This window comes from Urocitellus parryii, chromosome 15 (assembly GCF_045843805.1).
Source record: "Urocitellus parryii isolate mUroPar1 chromosome 15, mUroPar1.hap1, whole genome shotgun sequence".
In the NCBI taxonomy this organism is placed as follows: domain Eukaryota; kingdom Metazoa; phylum Chordata; class Mammalia; order Rodentia; family Sciuridae; genus Urocitellus; species Urocitellus parryii.
In genome coordinates, this window is record NC_135545.1 from 32360973 (window position 1) to 32388038 (window position 27066).

The 27066-nt window shown below is 41.5% G+C and overlaps 1 protein-coding gene across 3 annotated transcripts in view; it reads right to left on the reverse strand.

The window, feature by feature from the left end:
• Window positions 1-3607: 3607 nt before the first annotated feature.
• Ces5a (carboxylesterase 5A) overlaps window positions 3608-27066 on the reverse strand; it is a 30756-nt gene continuing 7297 nt past the window's right edge. For 2 of the 3 annotated variants that reach the window (XM_026395697.2, XM_077792897.1), the window contains exons 5-13: window positions 26586-26739; window positions 24563-24667; window positions 22484-22588; window positions 21050-21190; window positions 19022-19090; window positions 15908-16055; window positions 6817-6966; window positions 4011-4083; window positions 3608-3932 (exon numbers count right to left, since the gene is read on the reverse strand). In XM_026395697.2, coding sequence (XP_026251482.2) covers window positions 3701-3932; window positions 4011-4083; window positions 6817-6966; window positions 15908-16055; window positions 19022-19090; window positions 21050-21190; window positions 22484-22588; window positions 24563-24667; window positions 26586-26739 — 1177 coding nt within the window. In that variant the 3' untranslated portion in view covers window positions 3608-3700. The remainder of the gene's footprint in view (window positions 3933-4010; window positions 4084-6816; window positions 6967-15907; window positions 16056-19021; window positions 19091-21049; window positions 21191-22483; window positions 22589-24562; window positions 24668-26585; window positions 26740-27066) is intronic. The other variant, XM_026395698.2, reaches the window with a different exon arrangement.

A 27066-nucleotide genomic window follows, 5' to 3' on the forward strand; every position in this document is an offset into this window, starting at 1 on the left:
CATGAAGTCTACACCATAGTCAAGTAGGGGCCAGCATCATGCTCTCCAACCCCCAGAACTGTGAGTTAGTTCAATCTTTTTTCATAAAAATAGTACTCAACCTCAGAGATTTTGTTATAGCTACAAAAAATGAACTAGGAGGATCACTCCAGTTTTAAAAAAAAATGATTAAAGTTTCCTACAAGTCAAAGTATAAAAAGCTGTCCCCTAAGTCCCCTATGGATCCCAGCAAGCACTTCTTTGGTGAGTCCCCTTGTATTTGACACAATCAAGTACTAGGGCTGCCTTTTTTCCCCTTGCCCGGCTTCCCAGGGAAGAAATGAGGCACATTCTTAGAACAAACTTTGAGCAGAGCACAAGGTTGTGACCAAGTGGAACCCATCTCCGCAGAGGGAAGAAGAGAGGCTCATCTAGATGGGCTGCAGTGCAGAACCAGGTGGGGCAGCTTCCCAAGTGCAAGGTCTGTGCATAGTCCCCTCTGCCCCAGGGAATGGATGGAGGTGGTGACAGGCAGAGTGGGCTATGGGACTGGGAGAAAGGTCCAGAATTTAAAAGGCTCTCAGGGAAGAGAAAGCCCCAAGAGCCCTAGGAGGAAGGACTGCTTTATGCCTGTATCTGAGCCTCCCTTGAAACTTGCCCCAGAGGCACAAAGATTAGAAAAGATAAAACTGCAGCTGCAACCCTGACTTCGGTGCTGCCCATGAATTTAGTCATTTTAGGTCATAGATGATATCTTCTCCCTGTTCTTACACAGAGAGAAAGGGACAACAAGGTATATGATATTGATTTCTGATTTAACTATTTGTTTTAGTTTCTCTTCTATTTTGTCCCCCTTCTTTAACATTTCACCTGTCACCAGCCACCCTGGAGCCTCCAGGAAGGAGAAGCAGTTTCCCTGTCTTAGTGCTGCCCTCTGCTGGACACAGGGAAGTTTACAGGCGAAGACGGATGTGGTTTGTCCCTGTTTGGTTTTGGTTTGATTTAATCAATCAGGTCCAAGATTGTATTCGGACAAAAGGGGAGAGTGTATATTTTTTAAATTAAATCATATTTTTACAATAAGAAAGTGATTATATATTTTATATTTTTGCAATGATGGAAAAGCAGATGTGACTGCAACATATGATATGTACTAGGATTGCTGAAAAGTATGAAGTGATACTTTCCTAAAGAGGAAAGGGAATTTGCAGAGCGTAAGAACAGTAATTTTAAAAGGGCCTCGACTTTGGCCCAGACCATCTTCTGCAAAGTTGGATACCATAAATAATATTTTTAAATAAAAGGAGTCATTTCTTTTTTTAAATTTTTTTTTAATATTTATTTTTTAGTTCTCGGCGGACACAACATCTTTGTTGGTACGTGGTGCTGAGGATCAAACCCGGGCCGCACGCATGCCAGGCAAGCGAGCTACCGCTTGAGCCACATCCCCAGCCCCAAAGGAGTCATTTCCAAAATCACTTATCAAATTTTGTCCATAAATATCCAGAATATTAAAGCAGAATTTTTTAAGAGACTCTAGCAACTTGGAAAATATACATCCCACAGGGTTAAAAGTCAGTGTTCTGAATCAAAGGTGGATGCCACAATACCTACAAACTCAAAAAAAAAAAAAAAAATAGGTCCAGGCCCCATCAAGATTATATTTCAGTTGTACTGGGAAATTAGCTTTGGGAATTGTGAAAAATTCCTACAAATGATTCTTCTACTTACACCACAGATGGAAAAGCCTTAAGGAAAATGAAAAAAAAAAAGATGTCACTTACATATCAACTTTAACTCCATAGAGTATCTAATTGCATGTGGACAGGAAGGAGGAAGGGCCCCATTTCTAGGTGAGCTGGAAATGTGCCCCACCCCCTCAAGATACCTACCAAAATTAGAAGTATATTCAAGGATGCAGAGACTGCCGGCGGCATATAAATGATGTGTGTAATGTTCTTTAATATAATGGTGTTTTTAAAATGAGTTGAGTGGTGGTTTGTAGCTCTTCTTTTTATTTGTTTGTTCTGAATATCTATGTCTGTATCTAATCTCTAACTGGATGGATTCAGGCTGAGTTAGAGATGGCTGAGGCAGATAAACTTGAAGTTACTGGCATCTTTGAAACCCTCCTATGCACCTCCGCTGTAATCTTGATGTAATCAAAGAAAAAACAGGTACCCTGAGGAATTATATGGATTATATGGATACACAAAGTACGAAGATATTCTTTAGGTATGGTATATATGATATTCTCTGCACCCCCATCATGTGGCTAACTTCAATCCCTCCTTTCTTAATATAAATGTTGTTTCTCCAGAGAGCATCTCAAAACTTCAATGTAAATAAAGTCCCCTCTGTTATATTTTCTTAAAATATCATGCTTTTCCTGAATAGCACTTACAAGTGTACACGCTAAGATATTCAGCTGTTTGCTGATGGCTGTCTGCTTGCTATTAGTGGAGGCCAAGCTTTTGCTCACTACCTTATCCCCACTGGAGGTACAATTGATGCTCATTTGTCAAACACTTAAGGTCACTCCAGGTGAACTGGGCTGGCATGAAATCTTCACACACAGAGAGAGAAATATGTTTTTCTTTGGGTCTTTTGATGGCTTCTCTGACCTTAGGAGTCTGTGGAAAGAGAGAGGCATGTACTGAGCCCTTTTATTGGGGAGAAGTCACTCAAATGAGGCAAGGGGTCAGGTTTCAGGTAGTTGAGTCTAGTTTTGTGATTTCTGCTGTCAGCAGGTTGATTGACATCTAGGACGGCCACACCCATCTCTGATCTGTGCTGAGTGGGGATCAAAGTCAGAGCAAGAAAAAGGGACACACAAAGGGAGATTCCATGGAAAATTCTATCCCAAACAGGGCAAAGGGGTAGGATTACAAAGGAATAGTTGAGTGTAACTCAACCCCAGTGGGTACACCTACTCCTGAAGTCATGCCTTGATATCCCATCTGGAACAACACCCAAGTCATTTCAAAATGTAGTGACTGGTCAGAGCCTCATGCATCAGGAGTTAAGGGTGTGTTCGTCCAGGGCAGCTCCCAACACTCATCAGTACTCAATGCACATTTACTGAATGGTCAGTCATCTTGATCCCATCAGGGAAATCTCATTTCTCCTTGGCATCCCTGCTTTGCCCCTGGCTGTCTAGGGTTCTATTTCTAGGTCCTTGACCTTGGATGATGTCTAGTTTCCATGGCTGAGAAAGATGTCCTCCAAAACATCCCTATCTCCCCCATATGATTGCCCAGCTAGACAAAGAGACCCAACTTAAACCCAGAGACATCAGGGATATCCATTTTTGGCTTGTGGCAAAAGCTACCCTGGTTGGCATTGGGTACTCATATTTTATGTACCACACAGACAACAATAGAAAAACTACTTCATCTTGGATGCTGGGGGCAGAGAGAGAGTTATCAGCACAGAATCATTCTGTTTTGCATATTTCACATTCTGATTTTATTTCATAGGAGTCACAAGATCATTATTATAACAACTAAAGGGCCCACTGTTCATCAGACTTACTGAAGAGATCCTGTTGCCTTCCAAGGCCAATTACATTGGGTGGTGTTGAAAGGAATATCAAAAAGACAATTCCTAAGTCATCAAGCATCAGCTAACGCCACTTATTCCACAAATATCTCCACAGAAAGCAGCTCATCTGAGGAAGAATCTCAGAAGTGGGAAAATCAGAATCACACGAAGATAACTTCTAAGAAGGAAACGAGAACAAGAAAGCCATGTGCAGAGAAAGGAAGATCAGAAAGGAATGAGGGCTGAGCAGATCTCCAGACGGAGACATAATCAAGGGGAAGGTCTGTGTCCAAAACACCACTTTGGACTCTTTCAATCTCTCTCCGACCTTCAAGTTCAAATCCAGCATCAAGTACTGCTCCTGCTCATCATAGGCTGGCCAGTGGGGCAGGTCATCACTGTTAGGGTCCCTGGAAGTGACAACAGACGCCAGGTGACATTTTCATCTTCCAGGACTTTGGGTGGGGGAGGCTAGCAGGTTCACCTACCCAGTCCGAGCAAAGTTAGCCCAGTATTTCATCATGGTCCTGCTTAGCACTTTCTCCTTCTCGGTGGGTTCTTCTGCAAGAGATAAGCACATATCTAGCTGCTCCTGGATTCACCAGGAGCCCAATGCACCTCCCATAGGATGATGCCTCCCGCCCTGCCAGATCCCAACAATCTCACCAATCTTACTCTACCCATTTCATATACGCAGCTACCAGAAGCAACTGGGATGTGTGCAAAGAATCATGATGAAAGTCGGCCTTGTCTCTCCCCCGCTCTTCCATCTGGCTGCAGGTTACTTGGGGACACAGAAACCTCTCTCCTACCCACCCCATCCCCATACACATACACACTTCAACAAACAATTCATTACAGCTGTTTCTTGTATGCCCAGGGTCTTGTTCTATGACACACCTGCAAGAATGCTCAAGTTCCTTATAGATAATAATATCATTTTGCAAATAACCCATCTACATCCTCACGTCCACTTTAAATCATCTCTGGATGACTTATAATACCTAATACAATGTAACCATGTGTGGTTGATATGCTGTGTTGTTTAGGGAACAATAACAAGAAAAACTCCGCGTGACATCCATATAGACTCCGTGGGTTTCCCAATGTTTTCAATCTGCAGTCAGGTCAACCACCGAGAAGGAAGGCTGACGGTAGTGTATTTCTTTATTTGAAAAGGTAATACCTGATTAAATGCAAAAAAACCCCATCTATTAACTAATAGAGATAGGTTTCATTCCTGTCACTTTCCTCCAGAGACCCAGTTACCAGTCTCAGCATCAATCACTGTCACAGGCTTCCTGAGTCCTCCAGAAAACCCACAGGTATAAGTGGAGGACCTTTCTATACATATTGGACCCATGAATTACATCTTTTTCCTGAAATTGTGTCTAGGAGATAATTCTACATCATCACCTGAAATGCTGTTATTTGTTGTTCTACATAGTATACAATTTAAAATATGTATTTATATGCAAATATATTTAAATATATAATACATGCCATTAGTTTTTTTTTTTTTAGTTTTTGTTTTATATTTTATTTATTTATTTATTTATTCATTTATTTATTTATTTATTTTGGTACCAGGATTGAAGCCAGGGGCATTTAACCACAGAGCCATATCCCCAGCCCTTTTTATTATTTTTTTTTTCAGATAGGGTCTTGCTAAGTTGCTTAGGGCCTCACACATTGCTGACACTGGTCTTGAACTTGGAATCCTCCTGCCTCAGCCCAGGGGACTGGCTCCAAGACACACCCAGTTGCTGGGATTACAAGCATCTGCCACCATGCTGGGCCACAACAAGTATTCTATTAATGGATCTTTGTTTTGTTTCCAATCTTTTGTTTGTTAAAGTAATGCTTTAGTGTGCACATGCACTTTTGCACATGTGGAGGTATAATTACACAAAAATTCTTAGAAATGCCACACTAAACACTGCATGCCTTTTAAATGTCAATAAGATTTTTCTATTAATGCATAAAAATGTCTTTTTCCTTTGTCTGCTGAAACACACTGTCAAAAATACTTTGTTCATTCCACCTTGATGGATGAAAAATGACTTCTCAGCCAAGGGGAGTCCACAACTCTCAAATCTGCAGTGGGATTGAGTGGATTTTCGTGGTTAAAAGCCACTTACTTCCCTTTCAGAAACCATCTGTCTGAGTGTTTCCCAGTTATTGATGGGTTTGGGGATTTTTTTCTTATTAACTTGAGGAGCCCTCCAGATATTAGGAATTTAATCATTTGATACACAGGTGGCTATTTTATCCAGTTTGGAGGATCCATGTGCCATCATAAAGTACAGGTTCAGTCATGACTGCTGGGTAAGAAGAGTGACATTCAGTGAGCACTCATTGGGACTGGGGATGTAGCTGAGTTGGTAGAGTGCTGGCCTCGCATGCACAAGGCCCCGGGGTTCAAACCCCAGCATCACAAAAAAAAAAAGGAAGCACTCCCTGTTTGCTTTATGGCAATTATTTCATTCTCTTAACAACATAAGAGATCTATCATGATCTGAATTACAAGATGAGGATGAATAAATGAAACAACGAATAAACCACAGTCTACAAATACATCCTGTTTGTATTAGTTAGGAGCCTGGATTATGGAATATTTTCAACTAAATATTTTAGTGATAGTTCCTACTGTGTCATTTTTCTGTTGATTTTGTTCAGTGATGACTATCTCTGGTTGGCTTATTTTAGGCACTGAATACATCCTGAATTCAAAAATAAATAAGTGAACATTGTTGGTAACTGTTCACAAGTGTATCTGGAGCTGGAAGTTATAAAAATACTATAAAAATCATGGGTGCTGGGCTGGGGATGTATTGGGGACAGAGTGCTTGCCTAGCAAGTGAGGAGACCCGGGTTTACTCTCTGGTGCAGGGGGTGCCTAGAGCCTGCCTTCCAAAATCCTGGATGTTTCCTCAGAGAACTTCCGGGAAGGACAGGGACGGTGAGACCAGTGGTCACGGAAAAGGAAGAAAACCGATCTAATTGGCTTTCTATATTTGCATGTCCCAAAGTTCACATCCCACAGGCCTTAGCACAGTGAAGTCTCATGAAGCTCTGGTGGCAGCTCTTAGTTCATCTTGGTTTCTAAAAATCCAAGTGGGCTTTTCCTAGAGAAAGGTCTGCAAACCAGCCCCTCAGTATCCCAGGACCCGCCCAGGCTCTTGCACGGAGCTGGGATGAGCATGGTCTTATGTCACCAGCAGATTTCTCCCCAGCTCATCCTAAGTTCCACATTTCCTGCAAGAGCAGAAGCCCCTGCAGCCAGTTCCTTACCAAACATGACAATGTCGTTGTTCAGAAAGGGACCTCCGAAGACAAAGCGGATTTCATCTGTGTGGTCAGCTTTGACAAAGGCTGGCTTCGTGTTTTCAAAGACCTGAGGCCGGTGCTGAAACTCATAGAAGTACACAGGGGCACCAGCATCTGAGAGAAGGTTGGGGACGGTCAGGAGTGCATCAGGTGGAGCAAGGGGCTGGCCCTGCATCCCTGCAACCAAGTCCTGATTTACATACCCACAGGTGGGACAGCACAGACAGGAGGTGACCTAAACTAGCCCAGGTTCCCCCTTCACATTTGAGGCTAGAGTTTGCTCCTACAGCAGCCCTCATGACAAAGAACCCTCTACCCCTCCAGGCAGCCTAAGAAGGCAAAAGTTCTACTCCTCAAAAGATTCCTTCCTGAGCCAAGATCTACCTTGATGCAGCTTCCTCTTAGTGACTCTGGTTCAAATGTCGGGAGACAGAGTAAGGTTACCTCCTGGTTTCCTAGACAACCCATGAGCGTGCATCCTAAATTCCTCTCTTCTACTAAAGGTCTTGCTCTGGAATTCCCAACATACATGCACACACACACACACACACACACACACACACACACAAACACACACACACACTTGGTTTCACTGTCCCTTCTAGTCACTGGCTTGTACCTGCATCTTTTCCAGCAAGACCTCACCACACAATCGTCTTATACTTTTCTCCACTTCCCCTCCTCTGGTTCTGTTTTTATTGAAGTATCATTTGTGGATAATAAAAAGCACAGATCTTGAGTGTAGAGTTTGGTGAGTTTTTTCGAATGGTTAGGGAGTCCAGTAACCTCCGGCCCAGTCAGGTCGTTGAGTACTTCCTCCATCCCAGAAAGGTTCCTTCGGTCACGCACTTGAGAGACCACCAGTCTTCTTATTCCTATTACATAAATTTCTGCTCATGGACTTCTCGTAATTGAGATAATAGAATAGGTACTCTATTATGTATTCTCTGGCTTCTTTTGCTCAGCATAATGTTTTTGAGTTTCATGAATGTTGTGTGCGTACAGATTGATTCTTTTTATGGTTCTTTTTATCACTGAGTATCATGCTACTGCATGGATATACCACAATTTGCTTATCCGTTCATCTGATGATAGATATTTGGGTTGTTTCCAAGTTGGGGCTACTACAATTAAAGCAGCTATGAACATTCATGTTCGTGTCTTTTTTAATGGACATATACTTTCACCTTTCTTCAGTAAGTTGCAAGAAGCAAAAAGGTTGAATAATGGGGTAAGTGTGTTGAGCCTAATTTTTAAAATGCCAGTTTTCCAGAGTGGTGGTACCAGTTTGCTTTTCCATAAGAAAGAACTGAGAGCTATGAACATTTCACAGTCCTGGGAATACTTCTTGGTATGGTTGGTGTTTCTTAGGTATTCTAGTGAGCATAGTTACCTCATTTGGGGTTTATTTTGCATTTCCCTGATGATTAATGATGTTGAACACCTTTTCATGGGTTTTGAGACTTTCACATATTCTCTTTTGTGAGGTGTCTTTTCAAATCCATTACCCATTATTAGGAAAGACATTTTTATTACTGAACTGTAAAAGTGTTTTTCCTATTTTGGGTATGAATTATTTTTCAGATAATTGTACTGTGAGTATTTTCTTCCAGTCTGTGGCTTGCTGTTTTTAGGTAAAATACACTTAACATAAAATTCACCACTTTAACTGTTTTAAAGTCTATAATTCAGCGGTTTTTAATCCATTCAGAATATTGCTCAACCGTCACCACTATTTTAGACCAGGAAAGTTGCCATCACTCCAAACAAAAGCCCCAGATCCACTAAGTAATTGCTCCATTCACCCCTCCGCTCAGCCTTTGGAGAACACAATTCTTTCAGTCTGGACATTTCATGTGAATCATACAACATGTAGCTTTTTGTGTCTGGTTTCTTTCAGTTAGCACAGTTCCAAAGGTTCATCCATGTTGTAGCGTGTATCAATATTTCATTCATTTTCATGGCCCATTAATAATTCATTGTAGGACTAAACAACATTTTTAAATCTATTCATCCATCAATAGGAACTTGGGTTACCACTGGGGACTATTATAAGGATGCTATGAACATTCATGTACAATTTTTATTTGAATGCCTGTTTTCAATTATCCTGTGTAGCTTCCTAGGGGTGGATGGGCTCAGCTGGGTAACTTTCTGAAGAATGCCCATACTGTTTTCCAGAGTGGCTACACCACATGTCCCCACACAGAGCATATGAGGGTTCCACAGCCTTCACAGCTGCTATAATTGGGATCTGGAATGTTCCACAAAGACTCATGTGATAAAGGCTGGGCCTCAGCATGGTGCTATCAGGAGTTGGAGGAATCTTTACAGGTGGGGCCTAGCCAGAGGCCTTCGGGACCCCAGGGTGTGCCCTGGAAGGGGACGGTGGGGCCCAGTTTCTTCCTCTTCTTCCTTTTCTCCTCCAGAACATGAGGTAAACAGTTTTGCTAGGCTCCTTACTCCTTCCATGATGTGTTCCCACAGGCCTTTCAGACCATTGACTGAAATCTCCAAAACCATGAGCCAAAATGAAACTTTCAACTTTATAGGTTGATTACCTTAGAGATTTTTTTTTTGCAATAACAGAAAATTGACTCACACAACAATCTTTGTGTTTTCTTCTTCTTCTTCTTCTTCTTATTATTATTATTATTATTATTTGTTTGGTTTTTTTTGTTTAAATGATGGCCACTTTAGCAGATAACACATATAAAAGAATGAAGGTGGATTCTTCCCTCATAGTATGTATAAAAACTAAGTCAAAATTAACCAAGACATAAATGTAGGAGATAAAGACATAAATGTAGGTGATCTTGTGAATTTTGTGAATTTTATAGACTTTAGAATTTTCTAAACCTCTTATAAGATAACTCAGGGGTGAATTTCCCTTGTCTTGTATTTGGCAATGGAGTCTCAGATCTGACACTGAGCACATAGTCAACAAAAGGAAAAACAGCCACGTTGCACTTTTTTGAAACTAAAAACTATTGCACAGTGATTGCACATTATCAACAGAAAAGAAGGCAACCCAAAGAATGAGAGAAAATATTTGCAAATCATATATCTCATAAAGAATTAATAGCTATAATATATAAAGAATTCCTAAACCCAACAACAAAAACATCTCAGTTTAAACATGGGCAAAAGACTTGAGTAGACATTGCTCCAAAGAAAGATATACAGGTATCTAAAAATCATGAGAGAAGATGCCCAACATCTCCAATCATCAGGGAAATGCAAATAAAACTCATAATGAGGTATAATCTGACATCCATTAGGAGAGTTATTACTTTAAAAACTATAGAAAATAAATGTGGTAAAGATATGGAGAAATTAGGGGTGCAGCCACTGTGGAAAATGACATAGTAGCCCTCAAAAAAAATAGAGAATTACCATATCATCCAGCAATTCCATCTGTGGCATACATCTGAAAGAATTAAAGGAAGGGTTTGAATAGGTATTTGTACACTCCTGTTCATAGCTGCACTATTCACAATAGCCAAAAGGTGGAAATAAACCAAATGCCCATTGATAAATGAATGAATAAACCAAACAATGGATGGATATGCATAAAACGAAATATTATTCAGCCTTAAGAAGGAAGGAAATTTTGTCACATAAAACAAAACAAAAAAATGAGGTAACTGAAACAGTCAAACTCATAGGGACAGAAAGCAGAGCTAGAGGGGATGAGGAGATATTTTTAACTAGATAAGAGTTTCAGTTTGGGATTATAAAAAATATCTAGAGGAGTACAGTGACGGTGGATGCACAATAATGTGAATGTGATTCTACTGAACAATGTACTTTAAAATGGTTAAAATGGTAAATGTTTTGTTATGCATATTTTACCACAATTTTTAATGTAAAAAAAACAATATGCTGTTTAATTTCTCAATGTTGGTGAATTTGGTGAATTTTCTAGGCCTTTTTGTTATCTATTTCTAACTTCATTCCACTGTGGCTAGCAAAGATATTCTGTATAATTTTCACCCTTCTAAATGTATTGAAATTTGCTTTGTGGCCTAATATACAGCTTATTCTGTAGGATACTCCGTGTGCATTTGAGAAGAATATGGAGTCTGATTTTTTTGGTGCAATGTTCTTTACCTGTTTGCTCTGGTTAGTTTATGGTATTATTCAAGTCTTCTGTTTTGGTCTTTATATTTGTTGGACTGCTATTGAAAGTGAAATCTTGACATTTCAAAACATTATTTTAAAAATGTCTGTTTGTGGTCTGGGGATGTGGCTCAAGAGGTAGCGCGCTTGCCTGGCATGCGTGCGGCCCAGGTTCGATCCTCAGCACCACATACAAACAAAGATGTTGTGTCTGCCAAATACTGAAAAATAAATATTAAAATTCTCTCTCTCTCTCTCCCTCTCTCTCACTCTCTCTTTAAAAAAAAGAAATGTCTGTTTGTCCCTTCAAATTTTCATCATCACTTTTTACTCCATGATTTTATGGTTATATTTTAAGGTGCATAAGGGCTCATAATTGTGATATCTTCTTAGTAGAGTCACCCTTTTATCCTATTACAGCATCCTTCCCTTCTCCCATAACAATTTTTTTCTTAAAATCTATTTTGTGTAGCTGGGTGTGGTGGCACATGCCTGTAATCCCAGCAACTCCGGAGGGCCAGGCAGGATAATTGCAAGTTTCAGGCCAGCTTCAGCAATTTAGAGAGACCCTAAGCAACTTAAGTTTCAAATTTTAAAAAATTTAAAGATTGGAAATGTGGTTCACTGGTTAAGTGCCCCTGGGTTCAATCCTAGGTAAACCTCTCCCTCTATAATTATTTTTTTCTGACTTATGCAATCACTCCAACTCTCTTTGGTTACTCTTTGCACAGAATATGCTCTTCGATTCTTTCACTTTCAAACAATTTATATCTTTGGTTCTAAAATGAGTCTCTTGCAGACACCATGTACCATGTTTTCTTTAGTCCATTCTGCAATCTCTGTCTTGAGAAGTTAATCCATTTGCATTTACTATAATGATTGATAAGGAGAATTTATTTCTGTTATTTTGCTATTTGTTTCCTATATATCTTTCATCATTTTTGTTTTTCAGTTCCTCCATTGAAGTCTTATTTTGTGTTAGAGATTTTCTAGTGTATCATTTTGATTCCTTTTTTATTTATTTTTCTGTATTTTTTTTGTTTTTGAAGTGATTGTTGTGGGGTATTATAATTACCAACTTATACTAACCTAGTTTAAATCAATATCACCTTTGTTCTACTAGTACACAAAAACTTATATAGATCCATATCCTCTTTATGTTGTTAACATCCAGAAACTACATCTTTATACATTGGGTACCACTAACATAGATTTATAATGATAGTTTTATTCAGCAGTCTTTTAATCATAAAGAAAAAAGAGGAATTATAAATCAAAAACATATTAATACTGACTTCTATATTTACTTATATAGTTACTTTTAGGGGTGTTCTTTATTCCTTCTTGTGGATTTGAGATATGTTCCAATGTCCTTTTGTTTCAGCTTTAAGAATTCTTTTTAGTATTTCTTCTCAGGTAGGTTTACTACCTACAAAGTCAATTTGTGTTAACCAGGAGTATAATAATTTCTCCTTCACCTGTGAAGGATAAGTTTGCCACATATAGATTCCTTGGTTGGCAGGCTTTGTGGATGTTTTTCCTTCCTTCCTTCTTTCCTTCCTTCTGTTCTTTCTATCTCCTTTTTAAAATGTCATTACATTGCTTTATGACCTCTATTGTTTCTAGTGAAAAAACAGCTGTTAATCTTATTTAAGTTACTTTGTACATGGCAAGAATCTTCTCTCTTATTGCTTGCATGAGTTGATCTTTGTTTTGACTTTTCATTGTTTGATTATAATGTGTGTCTTTGCAGTCTTTGAGTTTTTCTTATTTGGGTTTTACTAAAATTTGGGGTATGTATATTCCTGTCTTTCATCAAATTTGGGGTATTGCGACCTTTACATTTCTTGCTGACTCTTTTCTCTGTCCTCTACTTCTTGAGCTCCTATTATGGACATATTGAGATATTTCAGTGTTATTCCAGAGGATTCTTAGGATCTGTTTGTTTTTATTTGTTATTTTTTCTTTATGATTCCCATATTGGAGAATCTCAATCTTCAATTTTATTATTCTTCCTTTGTATGCTCAAATCTGCAATTTATCCCCTATAGCAAATATTTCATTTCAATTATTATACTTTTCCACTCCAAAATTTTTCTTTGGTTTATTTCCACATCTTTATAAATTCTGTCACTTTATTTATATTCCCTAATTGTTGATATGATATTCTCAAGAATTTCCTTTGGTATTTTTTTTTCTTGGTTTTCTTTAGCTATTTAAATATATTTAAAATAGTTCATTTAAAGTCTTTTCCCAGTAATTACAATGTCTGGACTTCCTCAAAGACAGTTTCTATTAATTTCTTCTTTTCCTCCCTGAATATGAATCACACTTTCTTATTTCTTTGCCTGAATTTTTTTTGTGCCAGAAACTGGATATTTTTAAGTATTATAACATGAGAATTCTGAACATCAGATTTTTCCCTCTCCCTAGGGTTTCTACTAATCAGTATGGGTGCTGTTGTTTATTTGTTTACTGATGGTTTCTTGCGCTAATTTTATAAAGCCTGTACTCTTTATCATGTGTGGCCATTGAAGTCTGCATTCTGTTATTGTAGTGTTTAATCTAATGATTTAACAGGTCAGCTGAGATTTACATAAATGCCTGACGCCAACTAACAAAAGAAAGAAATTAAGAAAGAAAAACAAATGAATAAATATCTTTTCAGCCAGGCTGTGTGTGTGTGTGTGTGTGTGTGTGTGTGTGTGCGCGTGTGTGTTTTTTCAAAGACACTTTTAACACTTGGCCGGGTAGTTTACCTTAACCAAGTCAACCTTAGTCTACATTTGCTTTTTCTTTCTGCTTGAACAGAGCCTGAAGGTCAGGGATGAGGAGAGAACATAGGGCCTCCTGAGGTTTTTTTCCTAGGATTTTTTTCCCTAGGTTTCTAGATTCCCAGGAACAATTGGGAGCTGTTCAAGCTTTTATTACCCAAGGTTTCTCATTGCTGAGCCTTTTCTCCTAAGCTTTTCAGTTTGCGCCAACTAATGTCCCTTGCCCCTAGTGGCAGTGACAAATGCACTTACCTTTAACAACTTTTGAATGATACCTTTCAGGTAGCTGTCTCATCCTGATTTCAATGTAATAAAGGAAAGTCTTAGGTAGTAATTTTGAGATAGTCATTTACAGAACTACAAGACAAGTCAAAACAAACAGCCACAATTATTTGAGAATAAAGTCCATTTTTCTCCTTCCAATACTAACATACTACACCTTAAATATGGGTTATTTAAGACCACTGCCTTGATGTGTAGCAGGGGGTGCTTCGTGAAAATGACATAAAACTCTATTAATGAGATGTGTAGGTTTGTGTCTTAATTAAATGTTCACCTGCTGTCTATAAACTCTTTGTAGAGTTCTAAAAAATATTAACCCAGACAGTCCTTGCCTGTTATTCACTAATTTTGTGGGGGAATGGGCTTTTGAAATTCTGTACTCCCCCATTTTTACTGCCATCATTAACAGCATCTTTGGACAAGCAATCTAATTTTATTTTAGTTTAGTAAAACTTTAGCTTATATATTTGGATTTACAATTCATCTCCAATTAGTTTTTATGTATGGAGTGAGTTAGGAGCTGTGATTCACTCTTTCTTTCATATATATATAAAGTTATTCCAGCTTCATTTTGTTTTTGTTTTATGTTTATGGTAGGGATTGAATCCAGGGGCATTAACCACTTAGCCACATTCCCAGACCTTTTTATTTTTTATTTTGAGACAGGGTCTCACTAAGTTGCTGAGGCCGGCCTTGAACTTGGCAATCCTCCTGCCTCAATCTCCCAAGACTCTGAGATTGCAGGTGTGGGCCATGCACCCAGCCTCAGCTTCATTCATAACTGTATAGAGTTAGTCGTATAAGAGAGAATCTTCTAGACTCCATCCTATTTGTCTATCCTTCAACCAGTACCAGACTTTCTTAATTACTGTAGTTCAAAGATAAGTCCTAAAATCAGGTGAATTATATGTCTTTCAACTGGATTACTCTTTTTCAAGATTGTCTTGACCATCCTTGTTGCCACATAAATTTTGGAATGAGTTTATTTCTCTACAACTATTGGAGAGGCTTAAATTGATATTGGGATTACGTTGCGTTTATAGATAAATTTCCCTACTTCCTCTTGAGCCCATTTTAACCAGGTCTTTACTCCCTTGTCATTCCATCCAGGTAGTTCTCCTCCAGGTTACCAGTGACCCTCATGTCTCCACATTCAGCAGTCAATTCTCGTCTTCATCTCACTTGTCACCTTAAGAGAGCCCTGTGCAACAGTGGCCTCCCACCGCACCGTGTCACTGGTGACCCCTGACCTGCTTTTCTTCCATAACATTTATCACCATCTAACGTACTCCACATGTTCTCGTCTATCTGTTACAAGTCTCCTTGTTTTGTGCACTAAATCTCCAGGATATAGAACAGGGCCAGGGAAATAAGAAGCCCTTGAAAAGATTTGTTTAAAAAGGGAAGGAACAGAAAAGAAAGGGAAGGAAGGAGGGAGAAAAGGAAGAAAGGAAGGAAAGAGGGAGGGTGGAGGGGAAGCAGAGAAGGTTTGCCCCCACTATACCATCATCTTTCTGATTTTTACATTACTCCTTATGGCTAAGATGTTTGTGAAAACAATTCCAGAGAGAGAGAGAACAAAAACCTGGGGCGGAAACTCAGAAACCCAGAACATTTATAAGGAGATGGAAATTTTCTACATGATCATGAAGAAGGGGAAGGAATAGAACAAGCACTGATCAGCGCTACCAGACTCTGTGAGGCAGGGGAATTGCAAAAGTCAGGGAGGTATGGTTCCATCACAGACATACCAGAGAACTTCCCTCCGTGAGGGAACCGAGGGACAGAGCAGGCAACTGGTCAGGAGACAACACAGAGCCCTGTGGCCACAGGTCTTACTGGGCTGTGGGCCTGGAGGGTGCTGTTCAGAGACTCACCTCTGTGATATTGAGCCGTAACTATAGCAGGGACCACAAAGAACACATCTCCAAGCAAGTCCAGGAGACTGTCTCGGATGTCAAGCAGGGAGTTCTTGTCATGGAAGTATTCTTTAGACACAGTGTACAAATATTGGGTAGAGATTTTCTGTAAAAAATCATGGTTAGAGGAGATCCAGGTCAACAGACATGGCTGACACATTAAGCATTAGCCTGGGCAGGCATCATTCAGAATCATTGCCTCATTGAATCCATGTAGCCCTCCTATGATCCAAGTATCAAAATTAGCTCCATTTCAGAGAAGGAGACTGACACTTCGGCAAAGCGGTTGGTGGAACCGTGATTCCCCTAGAAGTCTATTTGCACCCAAATACCATGCTCCTAACAGCAATACACATGCCTCTCTTCCATGTTTCAGAAAGAGTGATGAGCAAAACAAGCTACATCATTTGTGGGGCTTAGTGAAAAATGCAAGTGTGGCAACAGCGGAGCACTGTATCTCATGGAGGACCCTTTTGAATGCAAAGCCTTTTATGATGACACCTGCCACACATCCAGGAAACTGGCCCTGCTCCTAGGACCAGCACTGCCACTAGCCCTTTGCCATTTTACCTGAGCTAGAGAGTCTCTTGAATGTATTTGAAGGATTGCCTGAGATGTGAAGACAAAAGCATGCTCCTGGCACAAAGTGGGTCTTCAGATCTGCTGGTTCCCCTGAGCCTCCTTCTTCGACCCGACACCAGCCTGCCTCAGTCTTCTCCCCCTCAACTTGCCCCAAGCACAAACAGTACAAGGTGGAAAGTAAACTTTCTGAGGATTCAAGGGTCTCCCTCATTGATGACGCTTTAGGGGGGGCCTGGTGCTCTATGGGATGCTGGACAATTTGCTGCATGTTACGCTGCTACCAATAATTCAGTGGCATGACCCTTGGTAGTTTTCTTTGGAATTTGGAAGAGAGGCCACATATAACACATCTGGCAGTTTTGCTCAGAATCATTTATCAGATCCTCAGAGAGATGATCGTTTTTAATCTAGCCTAAAATGAGGGTGGGCTCTGCAGCAGATGTAGGCCACCATGAAAAGACCTGGCCACTTGAACCATACAGCCAGCAGACCTCGAGGTTCTGGAGACATCCACAGCGGGTAGAGAAGGTGTGTGGAGCCTCCGTGGACTCTCCACAGACTCTCACAGTGTTATGCTTTGGGTATGAGGTGTCCCTCCAAAGCTCACATGTGAGACAATGCAAGAAGGTTCAGAGTAGAAATGATTGGATTATGAGAATCTTAACCCGATCAGTGAATTATTACCTGATGGGATTAACTGGGTGGTAGCTAGCTGCAGGTGGGTTGTGGCTGGAGGAGTGCCTAAATTGGGGCCGTGGCTATGGGGTATATACTTTGTAGGTGGAGAGTGGAGTCTTTCTCTGCCTTCTGATGTGAGCTGCTTCCCTCTGCCACACTCTCCCACCATGATGTTCAGCCTCACCTCGAGCCCCGAGGAATGAAGCCAGCCTTCTATGGATTCAGACCTCTGAAACTGTGAGCCCTCAAATAAACTTCTCCTCCTTACAGTTGTTCTGGTCAGATGGTTTAGTCACAGCAGTGAAAAAACTGACTAAGACACCTAGCATCCAACCCTAAGGTTCTGAGCAAAGGCTATACCGTCTGCGTCAGAGAACTATTTACCATTTACAAAGCAACTCCTGCATTCTGGCAGGTTTAGGAGAGCCAGCACACCCTTCCCTTCCTCGTGCAACTTCCCACACAACCTACTCCATGCCCCTGGGACTTGGCTCCAGATACCATCTCCGCTTGAAATGTCGCCCTTCTCCAGCATTCCCCTGCTCTAAGAAATGGATAAATGACCATCTCCTCCATGAGGCATCTGCAATCTGGCCAGAGAAATTTCACCATCCAACTTATATTTTAAATCTCTCTCCAACCAAACTTAGTCTCAGTTCTCATTATCAGACAGCCAAGAATCCTCAAACATCCCTTGCCAAGCCTTAGGGCCTAAGGGATTTCCTACCCGGGGGTTGGGCCCACTTAGTGGCTGGAAGGCACTTTCTAAAGTGGAAATGGAATCATTTGCTTTTCATTCTGCTCCCAGACCTTGGGAGGAAGTTCACCTTCCTTCTCAGCTGCCAACAGCTTCAAGCCTCCTCGCCTGCTGCTGTCCAGCCCTCAGCTGATCTCTGCAGATCCCTTAGTTCCCGGGTGGTCCTCGGGGATCTTCCCAAGCTCCTCTTACCCATGACCCTTTAAAATTCTTCTTTTCAGTGGAACCCCTTATGGGTACTAAAAGGCTCAGGCTCTGCTCTTCTTGTGCACTGTCAAGTCCGTGCACCTGACATTGCACCCCAGTGCCTAGGGAAATCCCGGGACATGTCAATAAATATTTGTTCCATTCATTTCAATCAGTGAATGAAATGAATCAGCACTGAGTACATGCTAAATAAATATTTACAGAAAGAAGGAAGTTGGAAGGAAGGAGAGAAGAGAGGAAGGAGGGAGATATGTCTCTACACCCTAATGTCTAAAGTAAGACGTGATGCTTCCATGTCTTACTTGAGTGAATGATTGAGTAATAAATGAATGAATGATTCAATGATGGTATGGCTGGATAATAGCATAATACCTAGAGAGCATGCAGTAAATATGGTTCCCTAGTCCCATGTGGGTTTCAGAATTCAGAAACTTTTAAATTTTAGAGAGATAATACAGTACTTATGCAGTGTGTTATGTAACATGCAGGGGTGAGAAGCAACACCCCAACACCCACATTAGTATGCCCACATAGAAACATGAATAGTAAGATAAATACAGTGAATGAACATATTGGAACAAAAAGGCTTGGCCACAGATGAGTCTAGGTCAGGTTTAGTCCATAACCTGCCATTGAGTTATAAAAAGCCTTTGGATTTTTGGTGCCCTTTGGATTTGGAGAGTGTGGATAAGGGATTGTGGGCATATACTTAGAAAAGTTCTGTTGAATAAATGAGTGAATGAGGAATATCTATATGCCAGTGTCTATGCTCTAAGAATGTTTGTGCAAATTGGGATGAAGTTCCCAAATGGATTTCTGGAGAGCCACCACCATCCCAGTTCACTTACCAAGAAGGACTGTAGCAAGTTAAAAGCATGAGTCTTGTTGGAGCCTTTGAGGATGTCAGGAGTCTCCAACTGAGGAGAGAAGCAGAGTGTCTTCTGTGAGCCATTGGGTCTTCCAGAAGTAAATCAGTTTATTCAAGACCTGAACACCTGACGCTGATGGGGTGGGAGGAGCAGGAACCCTCTCAGCCCCAGGAGCTATGTAGCAGTCTTGGTGAGATATATAATTAATAACTTCTTCTTCTCCTCACATTTGACAGCCATTCCCTGTCTTACCCATGACCTTACGGGGCCCAAGTGGCCACTCTGTAGAAAAGTCCCTGTTACAAACTGAGTTTATTTTATCCCTCCTCAAATTCATATGGTACCATTCCGCCAACACCTCAGTACTTGGCCATATTGGGAAATAGGACCTTTAAACAGGTACTTGTGTTAAAATAAGGCTGCAACAGTGGGACCTCATACAGTCTGACCAGGTTCTTATAAGAAGTGAAATTCAGACACACAGAGATAAGGAAATTGAACACATGGGACAAGACCACAGGAGGACAAAGTTAGAAAGCAGCCATCTACTAGCCAAGGAGAGCGACCTCAGAAGAAAGCAAAGCCACTGACACCTTGATCTTGGAACTATGAGATACATTTCTGTTGTCTAAGCTACTGAGTCTATGGTTATTTTGTTACATCAGCCTGAGATGACTAATACAAGCCACAATTTGGCTTTGACACCAAGTTTCAAGAGAAGTCAGAAAATCTCAAAGCTAGTGGTTTGTTATTCTCCTTCTAAAGACCTGTACAACCAGGGCCTCTGAGAAGCCACCAGTGGGAGGTAGTCAGCGTGGTTGAGAACACAAGTGCTGTGGAGCCAGACAACCTGGATTTGAATCCCTTCCTTGCCATGTACCTGCTGTGAACCTGGGGACTAACTTAACTCTTCCTGCCTTAGACGCCTCGTTTATAAAGATGGAGATAGTAAAGTCCCCGCAGGACAGAGCTGTGTTGAGTACTGAGTAAGCTGATATTTATAAAGCATTTTCAAGGATGTTTGGTATGTAGCAAGAGCTTCATGTAATTGTTTGTTAAATGATCATTCCCTGGCAATAATACAGCTTAAAACATCAGGGGGTAGAAATACTGTTGACTGATCAAATGAATTTCCTTGGTACCTTTTCTGTTGAAAATCTTGGGGGAATGATTCACCAGGAAGATATTTGTTCAGGAAACTCAGGGAACACCCAGTGTGTCATTCAACACATCCACAAACATATTTTATATACTAAAACTCCTCAGTGTACAGTAAGGATCTGGGATTTGGTTTGGGAGGGTTACCTATGGTCTCCATCAGCCAGGAATGGGTTTAACTGCAAGTTTATATGGAATATTTATACCCATGTAGGCCCTTGAGCTCTGCAGATATGAGTACCAATTCCCATGCCATCACCAGAACAAATTCCAATAGCCAGCATTTACTGAGCACTTACTACATGCCAGGCTATTTGATGTGTACCTGTGAGGTGAGTCCTAAAATTAGCCCTAGAGATGAGAGAACAAATGTTTAAAGAGGCTGAGCTACTCACCTAATGTCACAAAGCAGATAAGCAGAGAACTTGGCATTTAAAGATGGGGTCTACATGCATAAAAATGATTCACCACTGGGTTCTTACAGGACTCAGTTGGCTCTCAAAGCAAGTCCACCTCATTTACTTGGCCCTTCTGCACGCAGCCAAAATTTCCCTTTCTACTTCTCCACCCTGTTGTATCAAAGCTAGGGAGACTAATGCAAAATACTAGCACCATACTGTTTGGACTTTTCATCCACTGAAATTATAAACCACATATACCTCTCTCATTTATATTACCCAGTACCTGGTATTCTGTCATAGCAACCCAAACAGACAAAGAAGCCCTGTTTCAGACAGATTATTACCAGGTACATGGTGATGGGCTGTAGCCCTCATAACGCTGTGTGTCATCTATGGAAATGCCAGCCACTGCTGAGGTGGCTGCAGGGAGGACAGCCAGGATTCTCACCATGGGCAGCAGGAAGCCACACTCGTGGTTATTGACTCCAATGATAGAAGGAATTGCTGTATATGTTTTGTGAATCAGTACGTCTAGAGGGTCTTCAGGAAAGAATTTACCATCAACCACTCGAGTGAAATGTTTTGCTTTCTGCAATAAGAGAAGAAAAATCAGCATCTATTCATGTTCCCAAAATTGCTGTCCCCAAATCCTAGCCACACTAAACAGATCCAGTCAAGGAGTGGTCAAAATGCATGAAAAGAAAAGGAAAAATTTTGGCCCAGTCCAATGTATTAGTTTCCAATCAGCCCTGCCACTTATCTGGGCAGAAAGGCTGAACTTTTCTATTTTTTTTTCTCATCTACTAAATAGAATAATAATAGTATTTAAGACAAATAATGACTTCGTACAGGATTTCTCAAAGTGTGGTTCTTAGACCAGCGGTACTGATATCATCTGGGAATTTGTTAGAAATGCAAATGGGCAGGCCTCACTCTGGGCCTCTCACTTTGGAGGTGCAGCCCAGCAAACTTCTTGTGGCAAATCCTCCCAGTGATTCTGAGGCATAGCCAAATTCGGTGGGCAAAATGGGGAGGGAAGGGAATAACCTGGACAGTAGGGATTGGTACAGCCAACTTCCTGAGACGTCAAAGCACTGTGCTGTGGACAGGGCAGATATTTTTTTGGGTCTCAGAAAGCAACAGCTGACTGTGTTCATAGCTTTGTTTGTTTGTTTCTGTTTTGGGGAGTCAGGCAGAAAAGAACATACAAAAGAGCCTGACAGCATCAGGTCAAGGATGTATTACCCATTCGTGGGCACTAGCACGCAGATATTCAACACATGCCAAATAATTAACATGTTTGAATTTGACAGATGATCGCCTTGATCTTTCAAGGACTAGCAAAGATTATCAAAACTGGAAGGGACAAAAAACATCATCTAGTCCAGACTTTTCCATCTAGTGATGGAGAGTTTGCCAACAGTCAGCCAGACCTGGCCTGAATATTTTCAGATGTGGGCCCCTCCCTGCCTCTTAAAGCAGCCTGGTCCTTTTACAGACAACTGAGGTTTTAGAAAGTTCTCAGTTATAGGAAACCAAAATGACTTGGTAATAGACTCTCCAGCTCTTGAGGTCAACTTTAGCCTCTGGAAGCATGTGGAACACGAGCTGTCCATCTTCCCAGGCAGACACCTTCAATGTCTTAATGATGACCCTTGTATTTTGCCGGACCTTTTCCAGGCTAAGCAGTACCCATGTCCCATCAAGTTCTTTAAGTCACCTATACGTGTTCTATACCCCACATTGTTCTTTACAGTTATTACCACGAATCCCCACTTTTTTTTTCCAAGTCCCAAATCAAAATAAATAACAGAGGGGTAGGATTTTCCATCACTCCATTCAAAGCACAATCCTACCCTGAAACTCGCCCCTCCCTCATTACCTGGCTGAGATTCAGCAACTCCTCAGGGGATTTTGCCCTGAGGCACTTCAGTAGGGCCTGGGAGTCCGAGGCATTGGAGCCACAGGCTTCTGCAATGATCTGCATCTATTTCCAGAGAAGGAGCAGGTCAGAGTATGGCACTGAAAGCATCGGCCAAAATGAAAGTTGGAGAGTGTCTTCTGACCAGCCTGCTGCCCTTCCCCAGCCCCACACATTTATTTGGAAGGTATCATTAAGTGTATATTTAGTCTCTGGCCTGCACTTCCTGTCCTCTTTAGCAAATACCAGAGATGGAGACTGGGATTTGACAGCCCATGGCCGTGGACTGGAATCAAGATTCCTGGTCCACAGAGAAGTCAGTCTTGTGAACTCAGCTGCATGGGCACCAGGCCCCAGATGGAGCCAGGAGCCCCAGGATTGATGCGTGATTTTGAAAGCTCCTTCTTCATTAGCTGAGGCACCATTCTAGATGAATGCTTGGCTTGTCAATTCTGCTCAAGCCCCAGCTACTCACACAGCCTGCAGCTCCTGGGCTTTTTCCTGTCTCTACAGACCAGGGTCACTCCTTCTTCTTTTTTTTTTTTTTTTTTTTTACTTTTTTCCATGTTTTGTATTTAAAATTTTGTGTTTGCTTCTATTTACTTTTATCCACTCTCTTTCTTCAAGGCCCAGGTCCTTCCTCTTGAAATGGCTTTTCTGTCAGACCATTGCATCCCCTGCAAACCCCTTCTTCCCACAACCTCCTGTCACCCCAGGGATCCCCCCACTTCCTTGCCTAGCTCATTGCTAACCACCTTTTTGCCCTGTCATTGAACCCTCCATAATTGTAGAATTTGTCCTTGCTTATTCTTCTAGGAGTCTGGATACTCTGAGAATTCAAGGTAAGCTGCAAATACTTTAGCAGGGGAGAGTGCACAAGCGTCTAGAGTCTTCATGCTATTGAAGCATTCAAGGACCACCTCCCACACCTACCCACAGACACCAGGTTAAAAAAAAAAACCTGTGATAAAAATATCAGTCTTCTCAAGTTTTATACATCCTTTCCCCACTGATAAACCCACAGGGCCTTGGGAAAATAGTAGGCACTCAATCAATGTTTCATAAATGAATAAATACATGTGAAAACTGAAAGTAACTGTGTCAAGAGTATTTTCACAATTTTGTGATTCCACATTTCTGTGTTTTGAGTTCACTGTTATTGGTTATGTGGTATTTAAGAAAATGCATCCTATATGTCAGGCACAGTGGTACACACCCATAGTCCCAGCTACTTGGGAGGCTGAAACATAAGGATCAATTGAGCTCAGGAGCTGGAAACCAGAAATATCTCATCTCAAAAAATATATAAAAATAAAAAGAGACATGCACCTCTAAGATGATTACTACTCAGGGGACAGCTCCGTAGCCTGGTGTTTGATTAATGTGTGTTGAATGGGCCAGTTCATCCAATCACCCCTTCGTTCATTCACCAAACATTTTTGGTTGCTTAGTATATACCAGGCATTATGCCTGAGGCATGAAGGACAGAGAAACCTTGTTCTTCAGGTCCTTTCTGTAAGTAGGGAGCTAAGACAAGATGACAGATAGCAAATTTGGGGGACATACACCCCACCTCACCCCCTTCAAAATCCCATGCCCAATACCAATGATCAGTCACAGTGTTATTTCCCATTGAGTTGGAAACAGCCTCAGAATCTTTCTTAACACAGTAGTCTACATTGCCATTCCCTATAGAGTAGAGTAGGTATAGAAGATGATCTGCATAGACTCACAAAACTGAATTATGTCCTTGGGGAGAGAATAGTGGACAAGATGTGAGACCTGTAATACACACACACACACACACACACACACACACACACACACACACACACACTCAGGTGCGACAGTGATGTTGCATTCAGTATCTGGATCCCTTTGCTGCTGAGCCAGGTCTTCTATGGAGAAACAGGTCCCACTGAGGCCAAGCACAAGGTCCTTGGGCGTGGCCCATGAGGAAAACCAGGCACACAATGAGAAGGTGGCTTAACATACACCAGATCTTAAGCTGGGGGCAGGAGGCGTTTATCATATACCTACATCCTCCTTCCTCTCCACATCCTGGGACTTCAGGTATGGGATGATGGCCACTCCACTCTCCATGATGGCTCTGTGGAATAAGCCATTGCTCATGGGGGACAGAACCTGGAGAGAGAACACAGGACATGCAGGGAAGATTATCCTGGGGATCCCCACCCTTCCTGCACACCATCCATCCCTCCTGAAGGGCTCTAACCTCAGAGTGGGAGAAAGAGCCCTGGTGTCAGACTCAAGAATAGATGTGAAGCTTTGGGCAAGTTCTTTAACCTCTCTTGGGCTCTGGTTCCTCATAAACATTTCAGTCAAACATTCTAGTACATGAGTTCCAGCTCCTTCACTTCCCAGCTGGGTCATTTTAGACAAGTTAAGAATATTTCCAAGTACTAATTTACTCCACTGTTGAACTAGAGTTGAAATTGAGCCTAGATCACAGAACTGTTGTGAGGAGGAGGGGAAATAGACAATTTAGAAGTCTTCACGCAGTGCCTGGTCCAATTTCCATCATGAAGGTGGTGGTTGTCCTATAGGTAAAGTTAGGTTAATCTTGTCTGCATTAAAAGGCAACTTTGACGATATAAAAATAACTTAAATATTGTCAAGGGCTATACAGCAGAAGCTTTCTTAACCCCCTGCCATGTAAACAATTTCTGTAACTGACGTGCTAATTTATGCCAAGGAAATGCTGGCCACTCAGAGCCAATGGGCCTTCTTCTAGCACCTCTGTATGTTTCTGTTTGCTGAGCATCAGGTGTGTTTGCTCCCAAACTTGTTTTGTCAATTGCACTTGTTATTCTAATTATACATAATTAATGAGCTCTCATGGAAACCATTTGGCTACACAAGTAAAAAGAAGAAAACTTTGAAAAAAGATGAGTGGCCAAAAAGTATCTCTGTCACCCTAAGTATAGACGAGAGAAGAGTAAAATAGTTGGGAGGAAGTAAAAAACCTCCCGAATGTGCTGCTGCAAGACTACTTTGCCAACATCTTTAAGCTTACATTCATTGTTAATAAATGAAAACTGCACACACCTATAATCCCGGAGATTCAGGAGACTGAGGCAGGAGGATTGCAAGTTGAATCAAGATCCTGTCTCAAAATTAAATTTTAAGAAGGGCTGGGGGTTGTAGCTCAGTGGCAAAGGACTTGCCCAGCCTGTATGGCTCATGTAAGAGGAACTCTAGTGAGCAGACCATCTCTGAAAAGATCATACCCTAGCTAGGCATGATGGTGCACACTCATAAGCCCAGCAACTTGAGAGGCTGAGGCAGGAGGTTCACAAGATCAAGGCCAGCCTCAGCAACTGAGTGAGATCCTGTCTCAAAATAAAAATAAAACAGGGCTAGTATGTAGTTCAGTCATAGAGCTCCCCTGGATTCAATCTCCAGTACTGCAACAACAACCAAAATCATAAATAATAATAACAGCATTCTGTATAAAACCATTGGTGAGGGATGTGAATTTTTGTCTTTTCATTTAAAATAAAATGTTCATACGCATCTTTTGTAATTTCATGCTTAGCTCTGTTTTTCTACTGAACAATGCTATGGTTTGGACTATGGGTGGATATGGTGTTGGAAGCTTGGTCCCCAGGGTGGCAGTATCAGGAAACTGGTAACATATGGAAGCTTTCAGAGGTGGGGCCAGTGGGAGGTCACTGGAAGCCCTTCCCTTGGAAGGGATTAAGTCAGTTCTCACCAGAGGGTTGCTATAATGGAGCAAGCCTGACCCACCAAGCTCTCTTGGCTTCCTGGTTTTGAGATGTAAGACTTCCTCCTATGTGCGCTTCTGCCATGATGTGATGCTATCCACCACCCTTCCCAAAGGCCCAACCAAGGGGGCTGCCTGATCCTTCATTTTGAGCCTCTGAAACTGTGAGCCAAATAAACCTCTTACTTTATACAGGAGCCTGACTCGGGTAGTTTGTCAAAGTGAAGGCACCAATTAAATTTAAGTCAGTCATTATCCTCACTCTTGTAACCTTCCCCACCAAGGTTCACTCAAGTCACAAAGCAGAAAACTCACCAGGCCAGAAACACTTATGGCTCCAGCTGACTCTCCAAAGATGGTCACAGAGCCAGGATTCCCACCAAAGAACATGATGTTCTCTTGGATCCAGGATAGAGAAGCCACCTGGTCTTTGAAGGCCCAGTTCCCTGAGGCATGCTGGTCCTGTGTGCTGGGGGGCAAGAGGCAGAGTGAGAATTTTTAGTCGGCCACTGGTTCTTGCAGCCCCAAGTTCTCAGAGAGCCTGTGGGCAGGTGTCAGCTGGGAGAAGCTGGGGAAACCAGGCCTAGTTCTTATCCTTTGTTGGGATTTGGGTTTCTGTGAGAACCTGGTGAAAACTATGCACCCCAGGAAAAAAGAAACATACAATGTTGAAACATGATTCCAGAGAATTCCTAGGTTCCCTGAATCCCTGGAATCCAGAAGATTCCCGCTGCTGAGACTGATCTGTACCAATTGTTCAAGGTCTTCCTGGGCACAGTGATTCCAATGAACGACA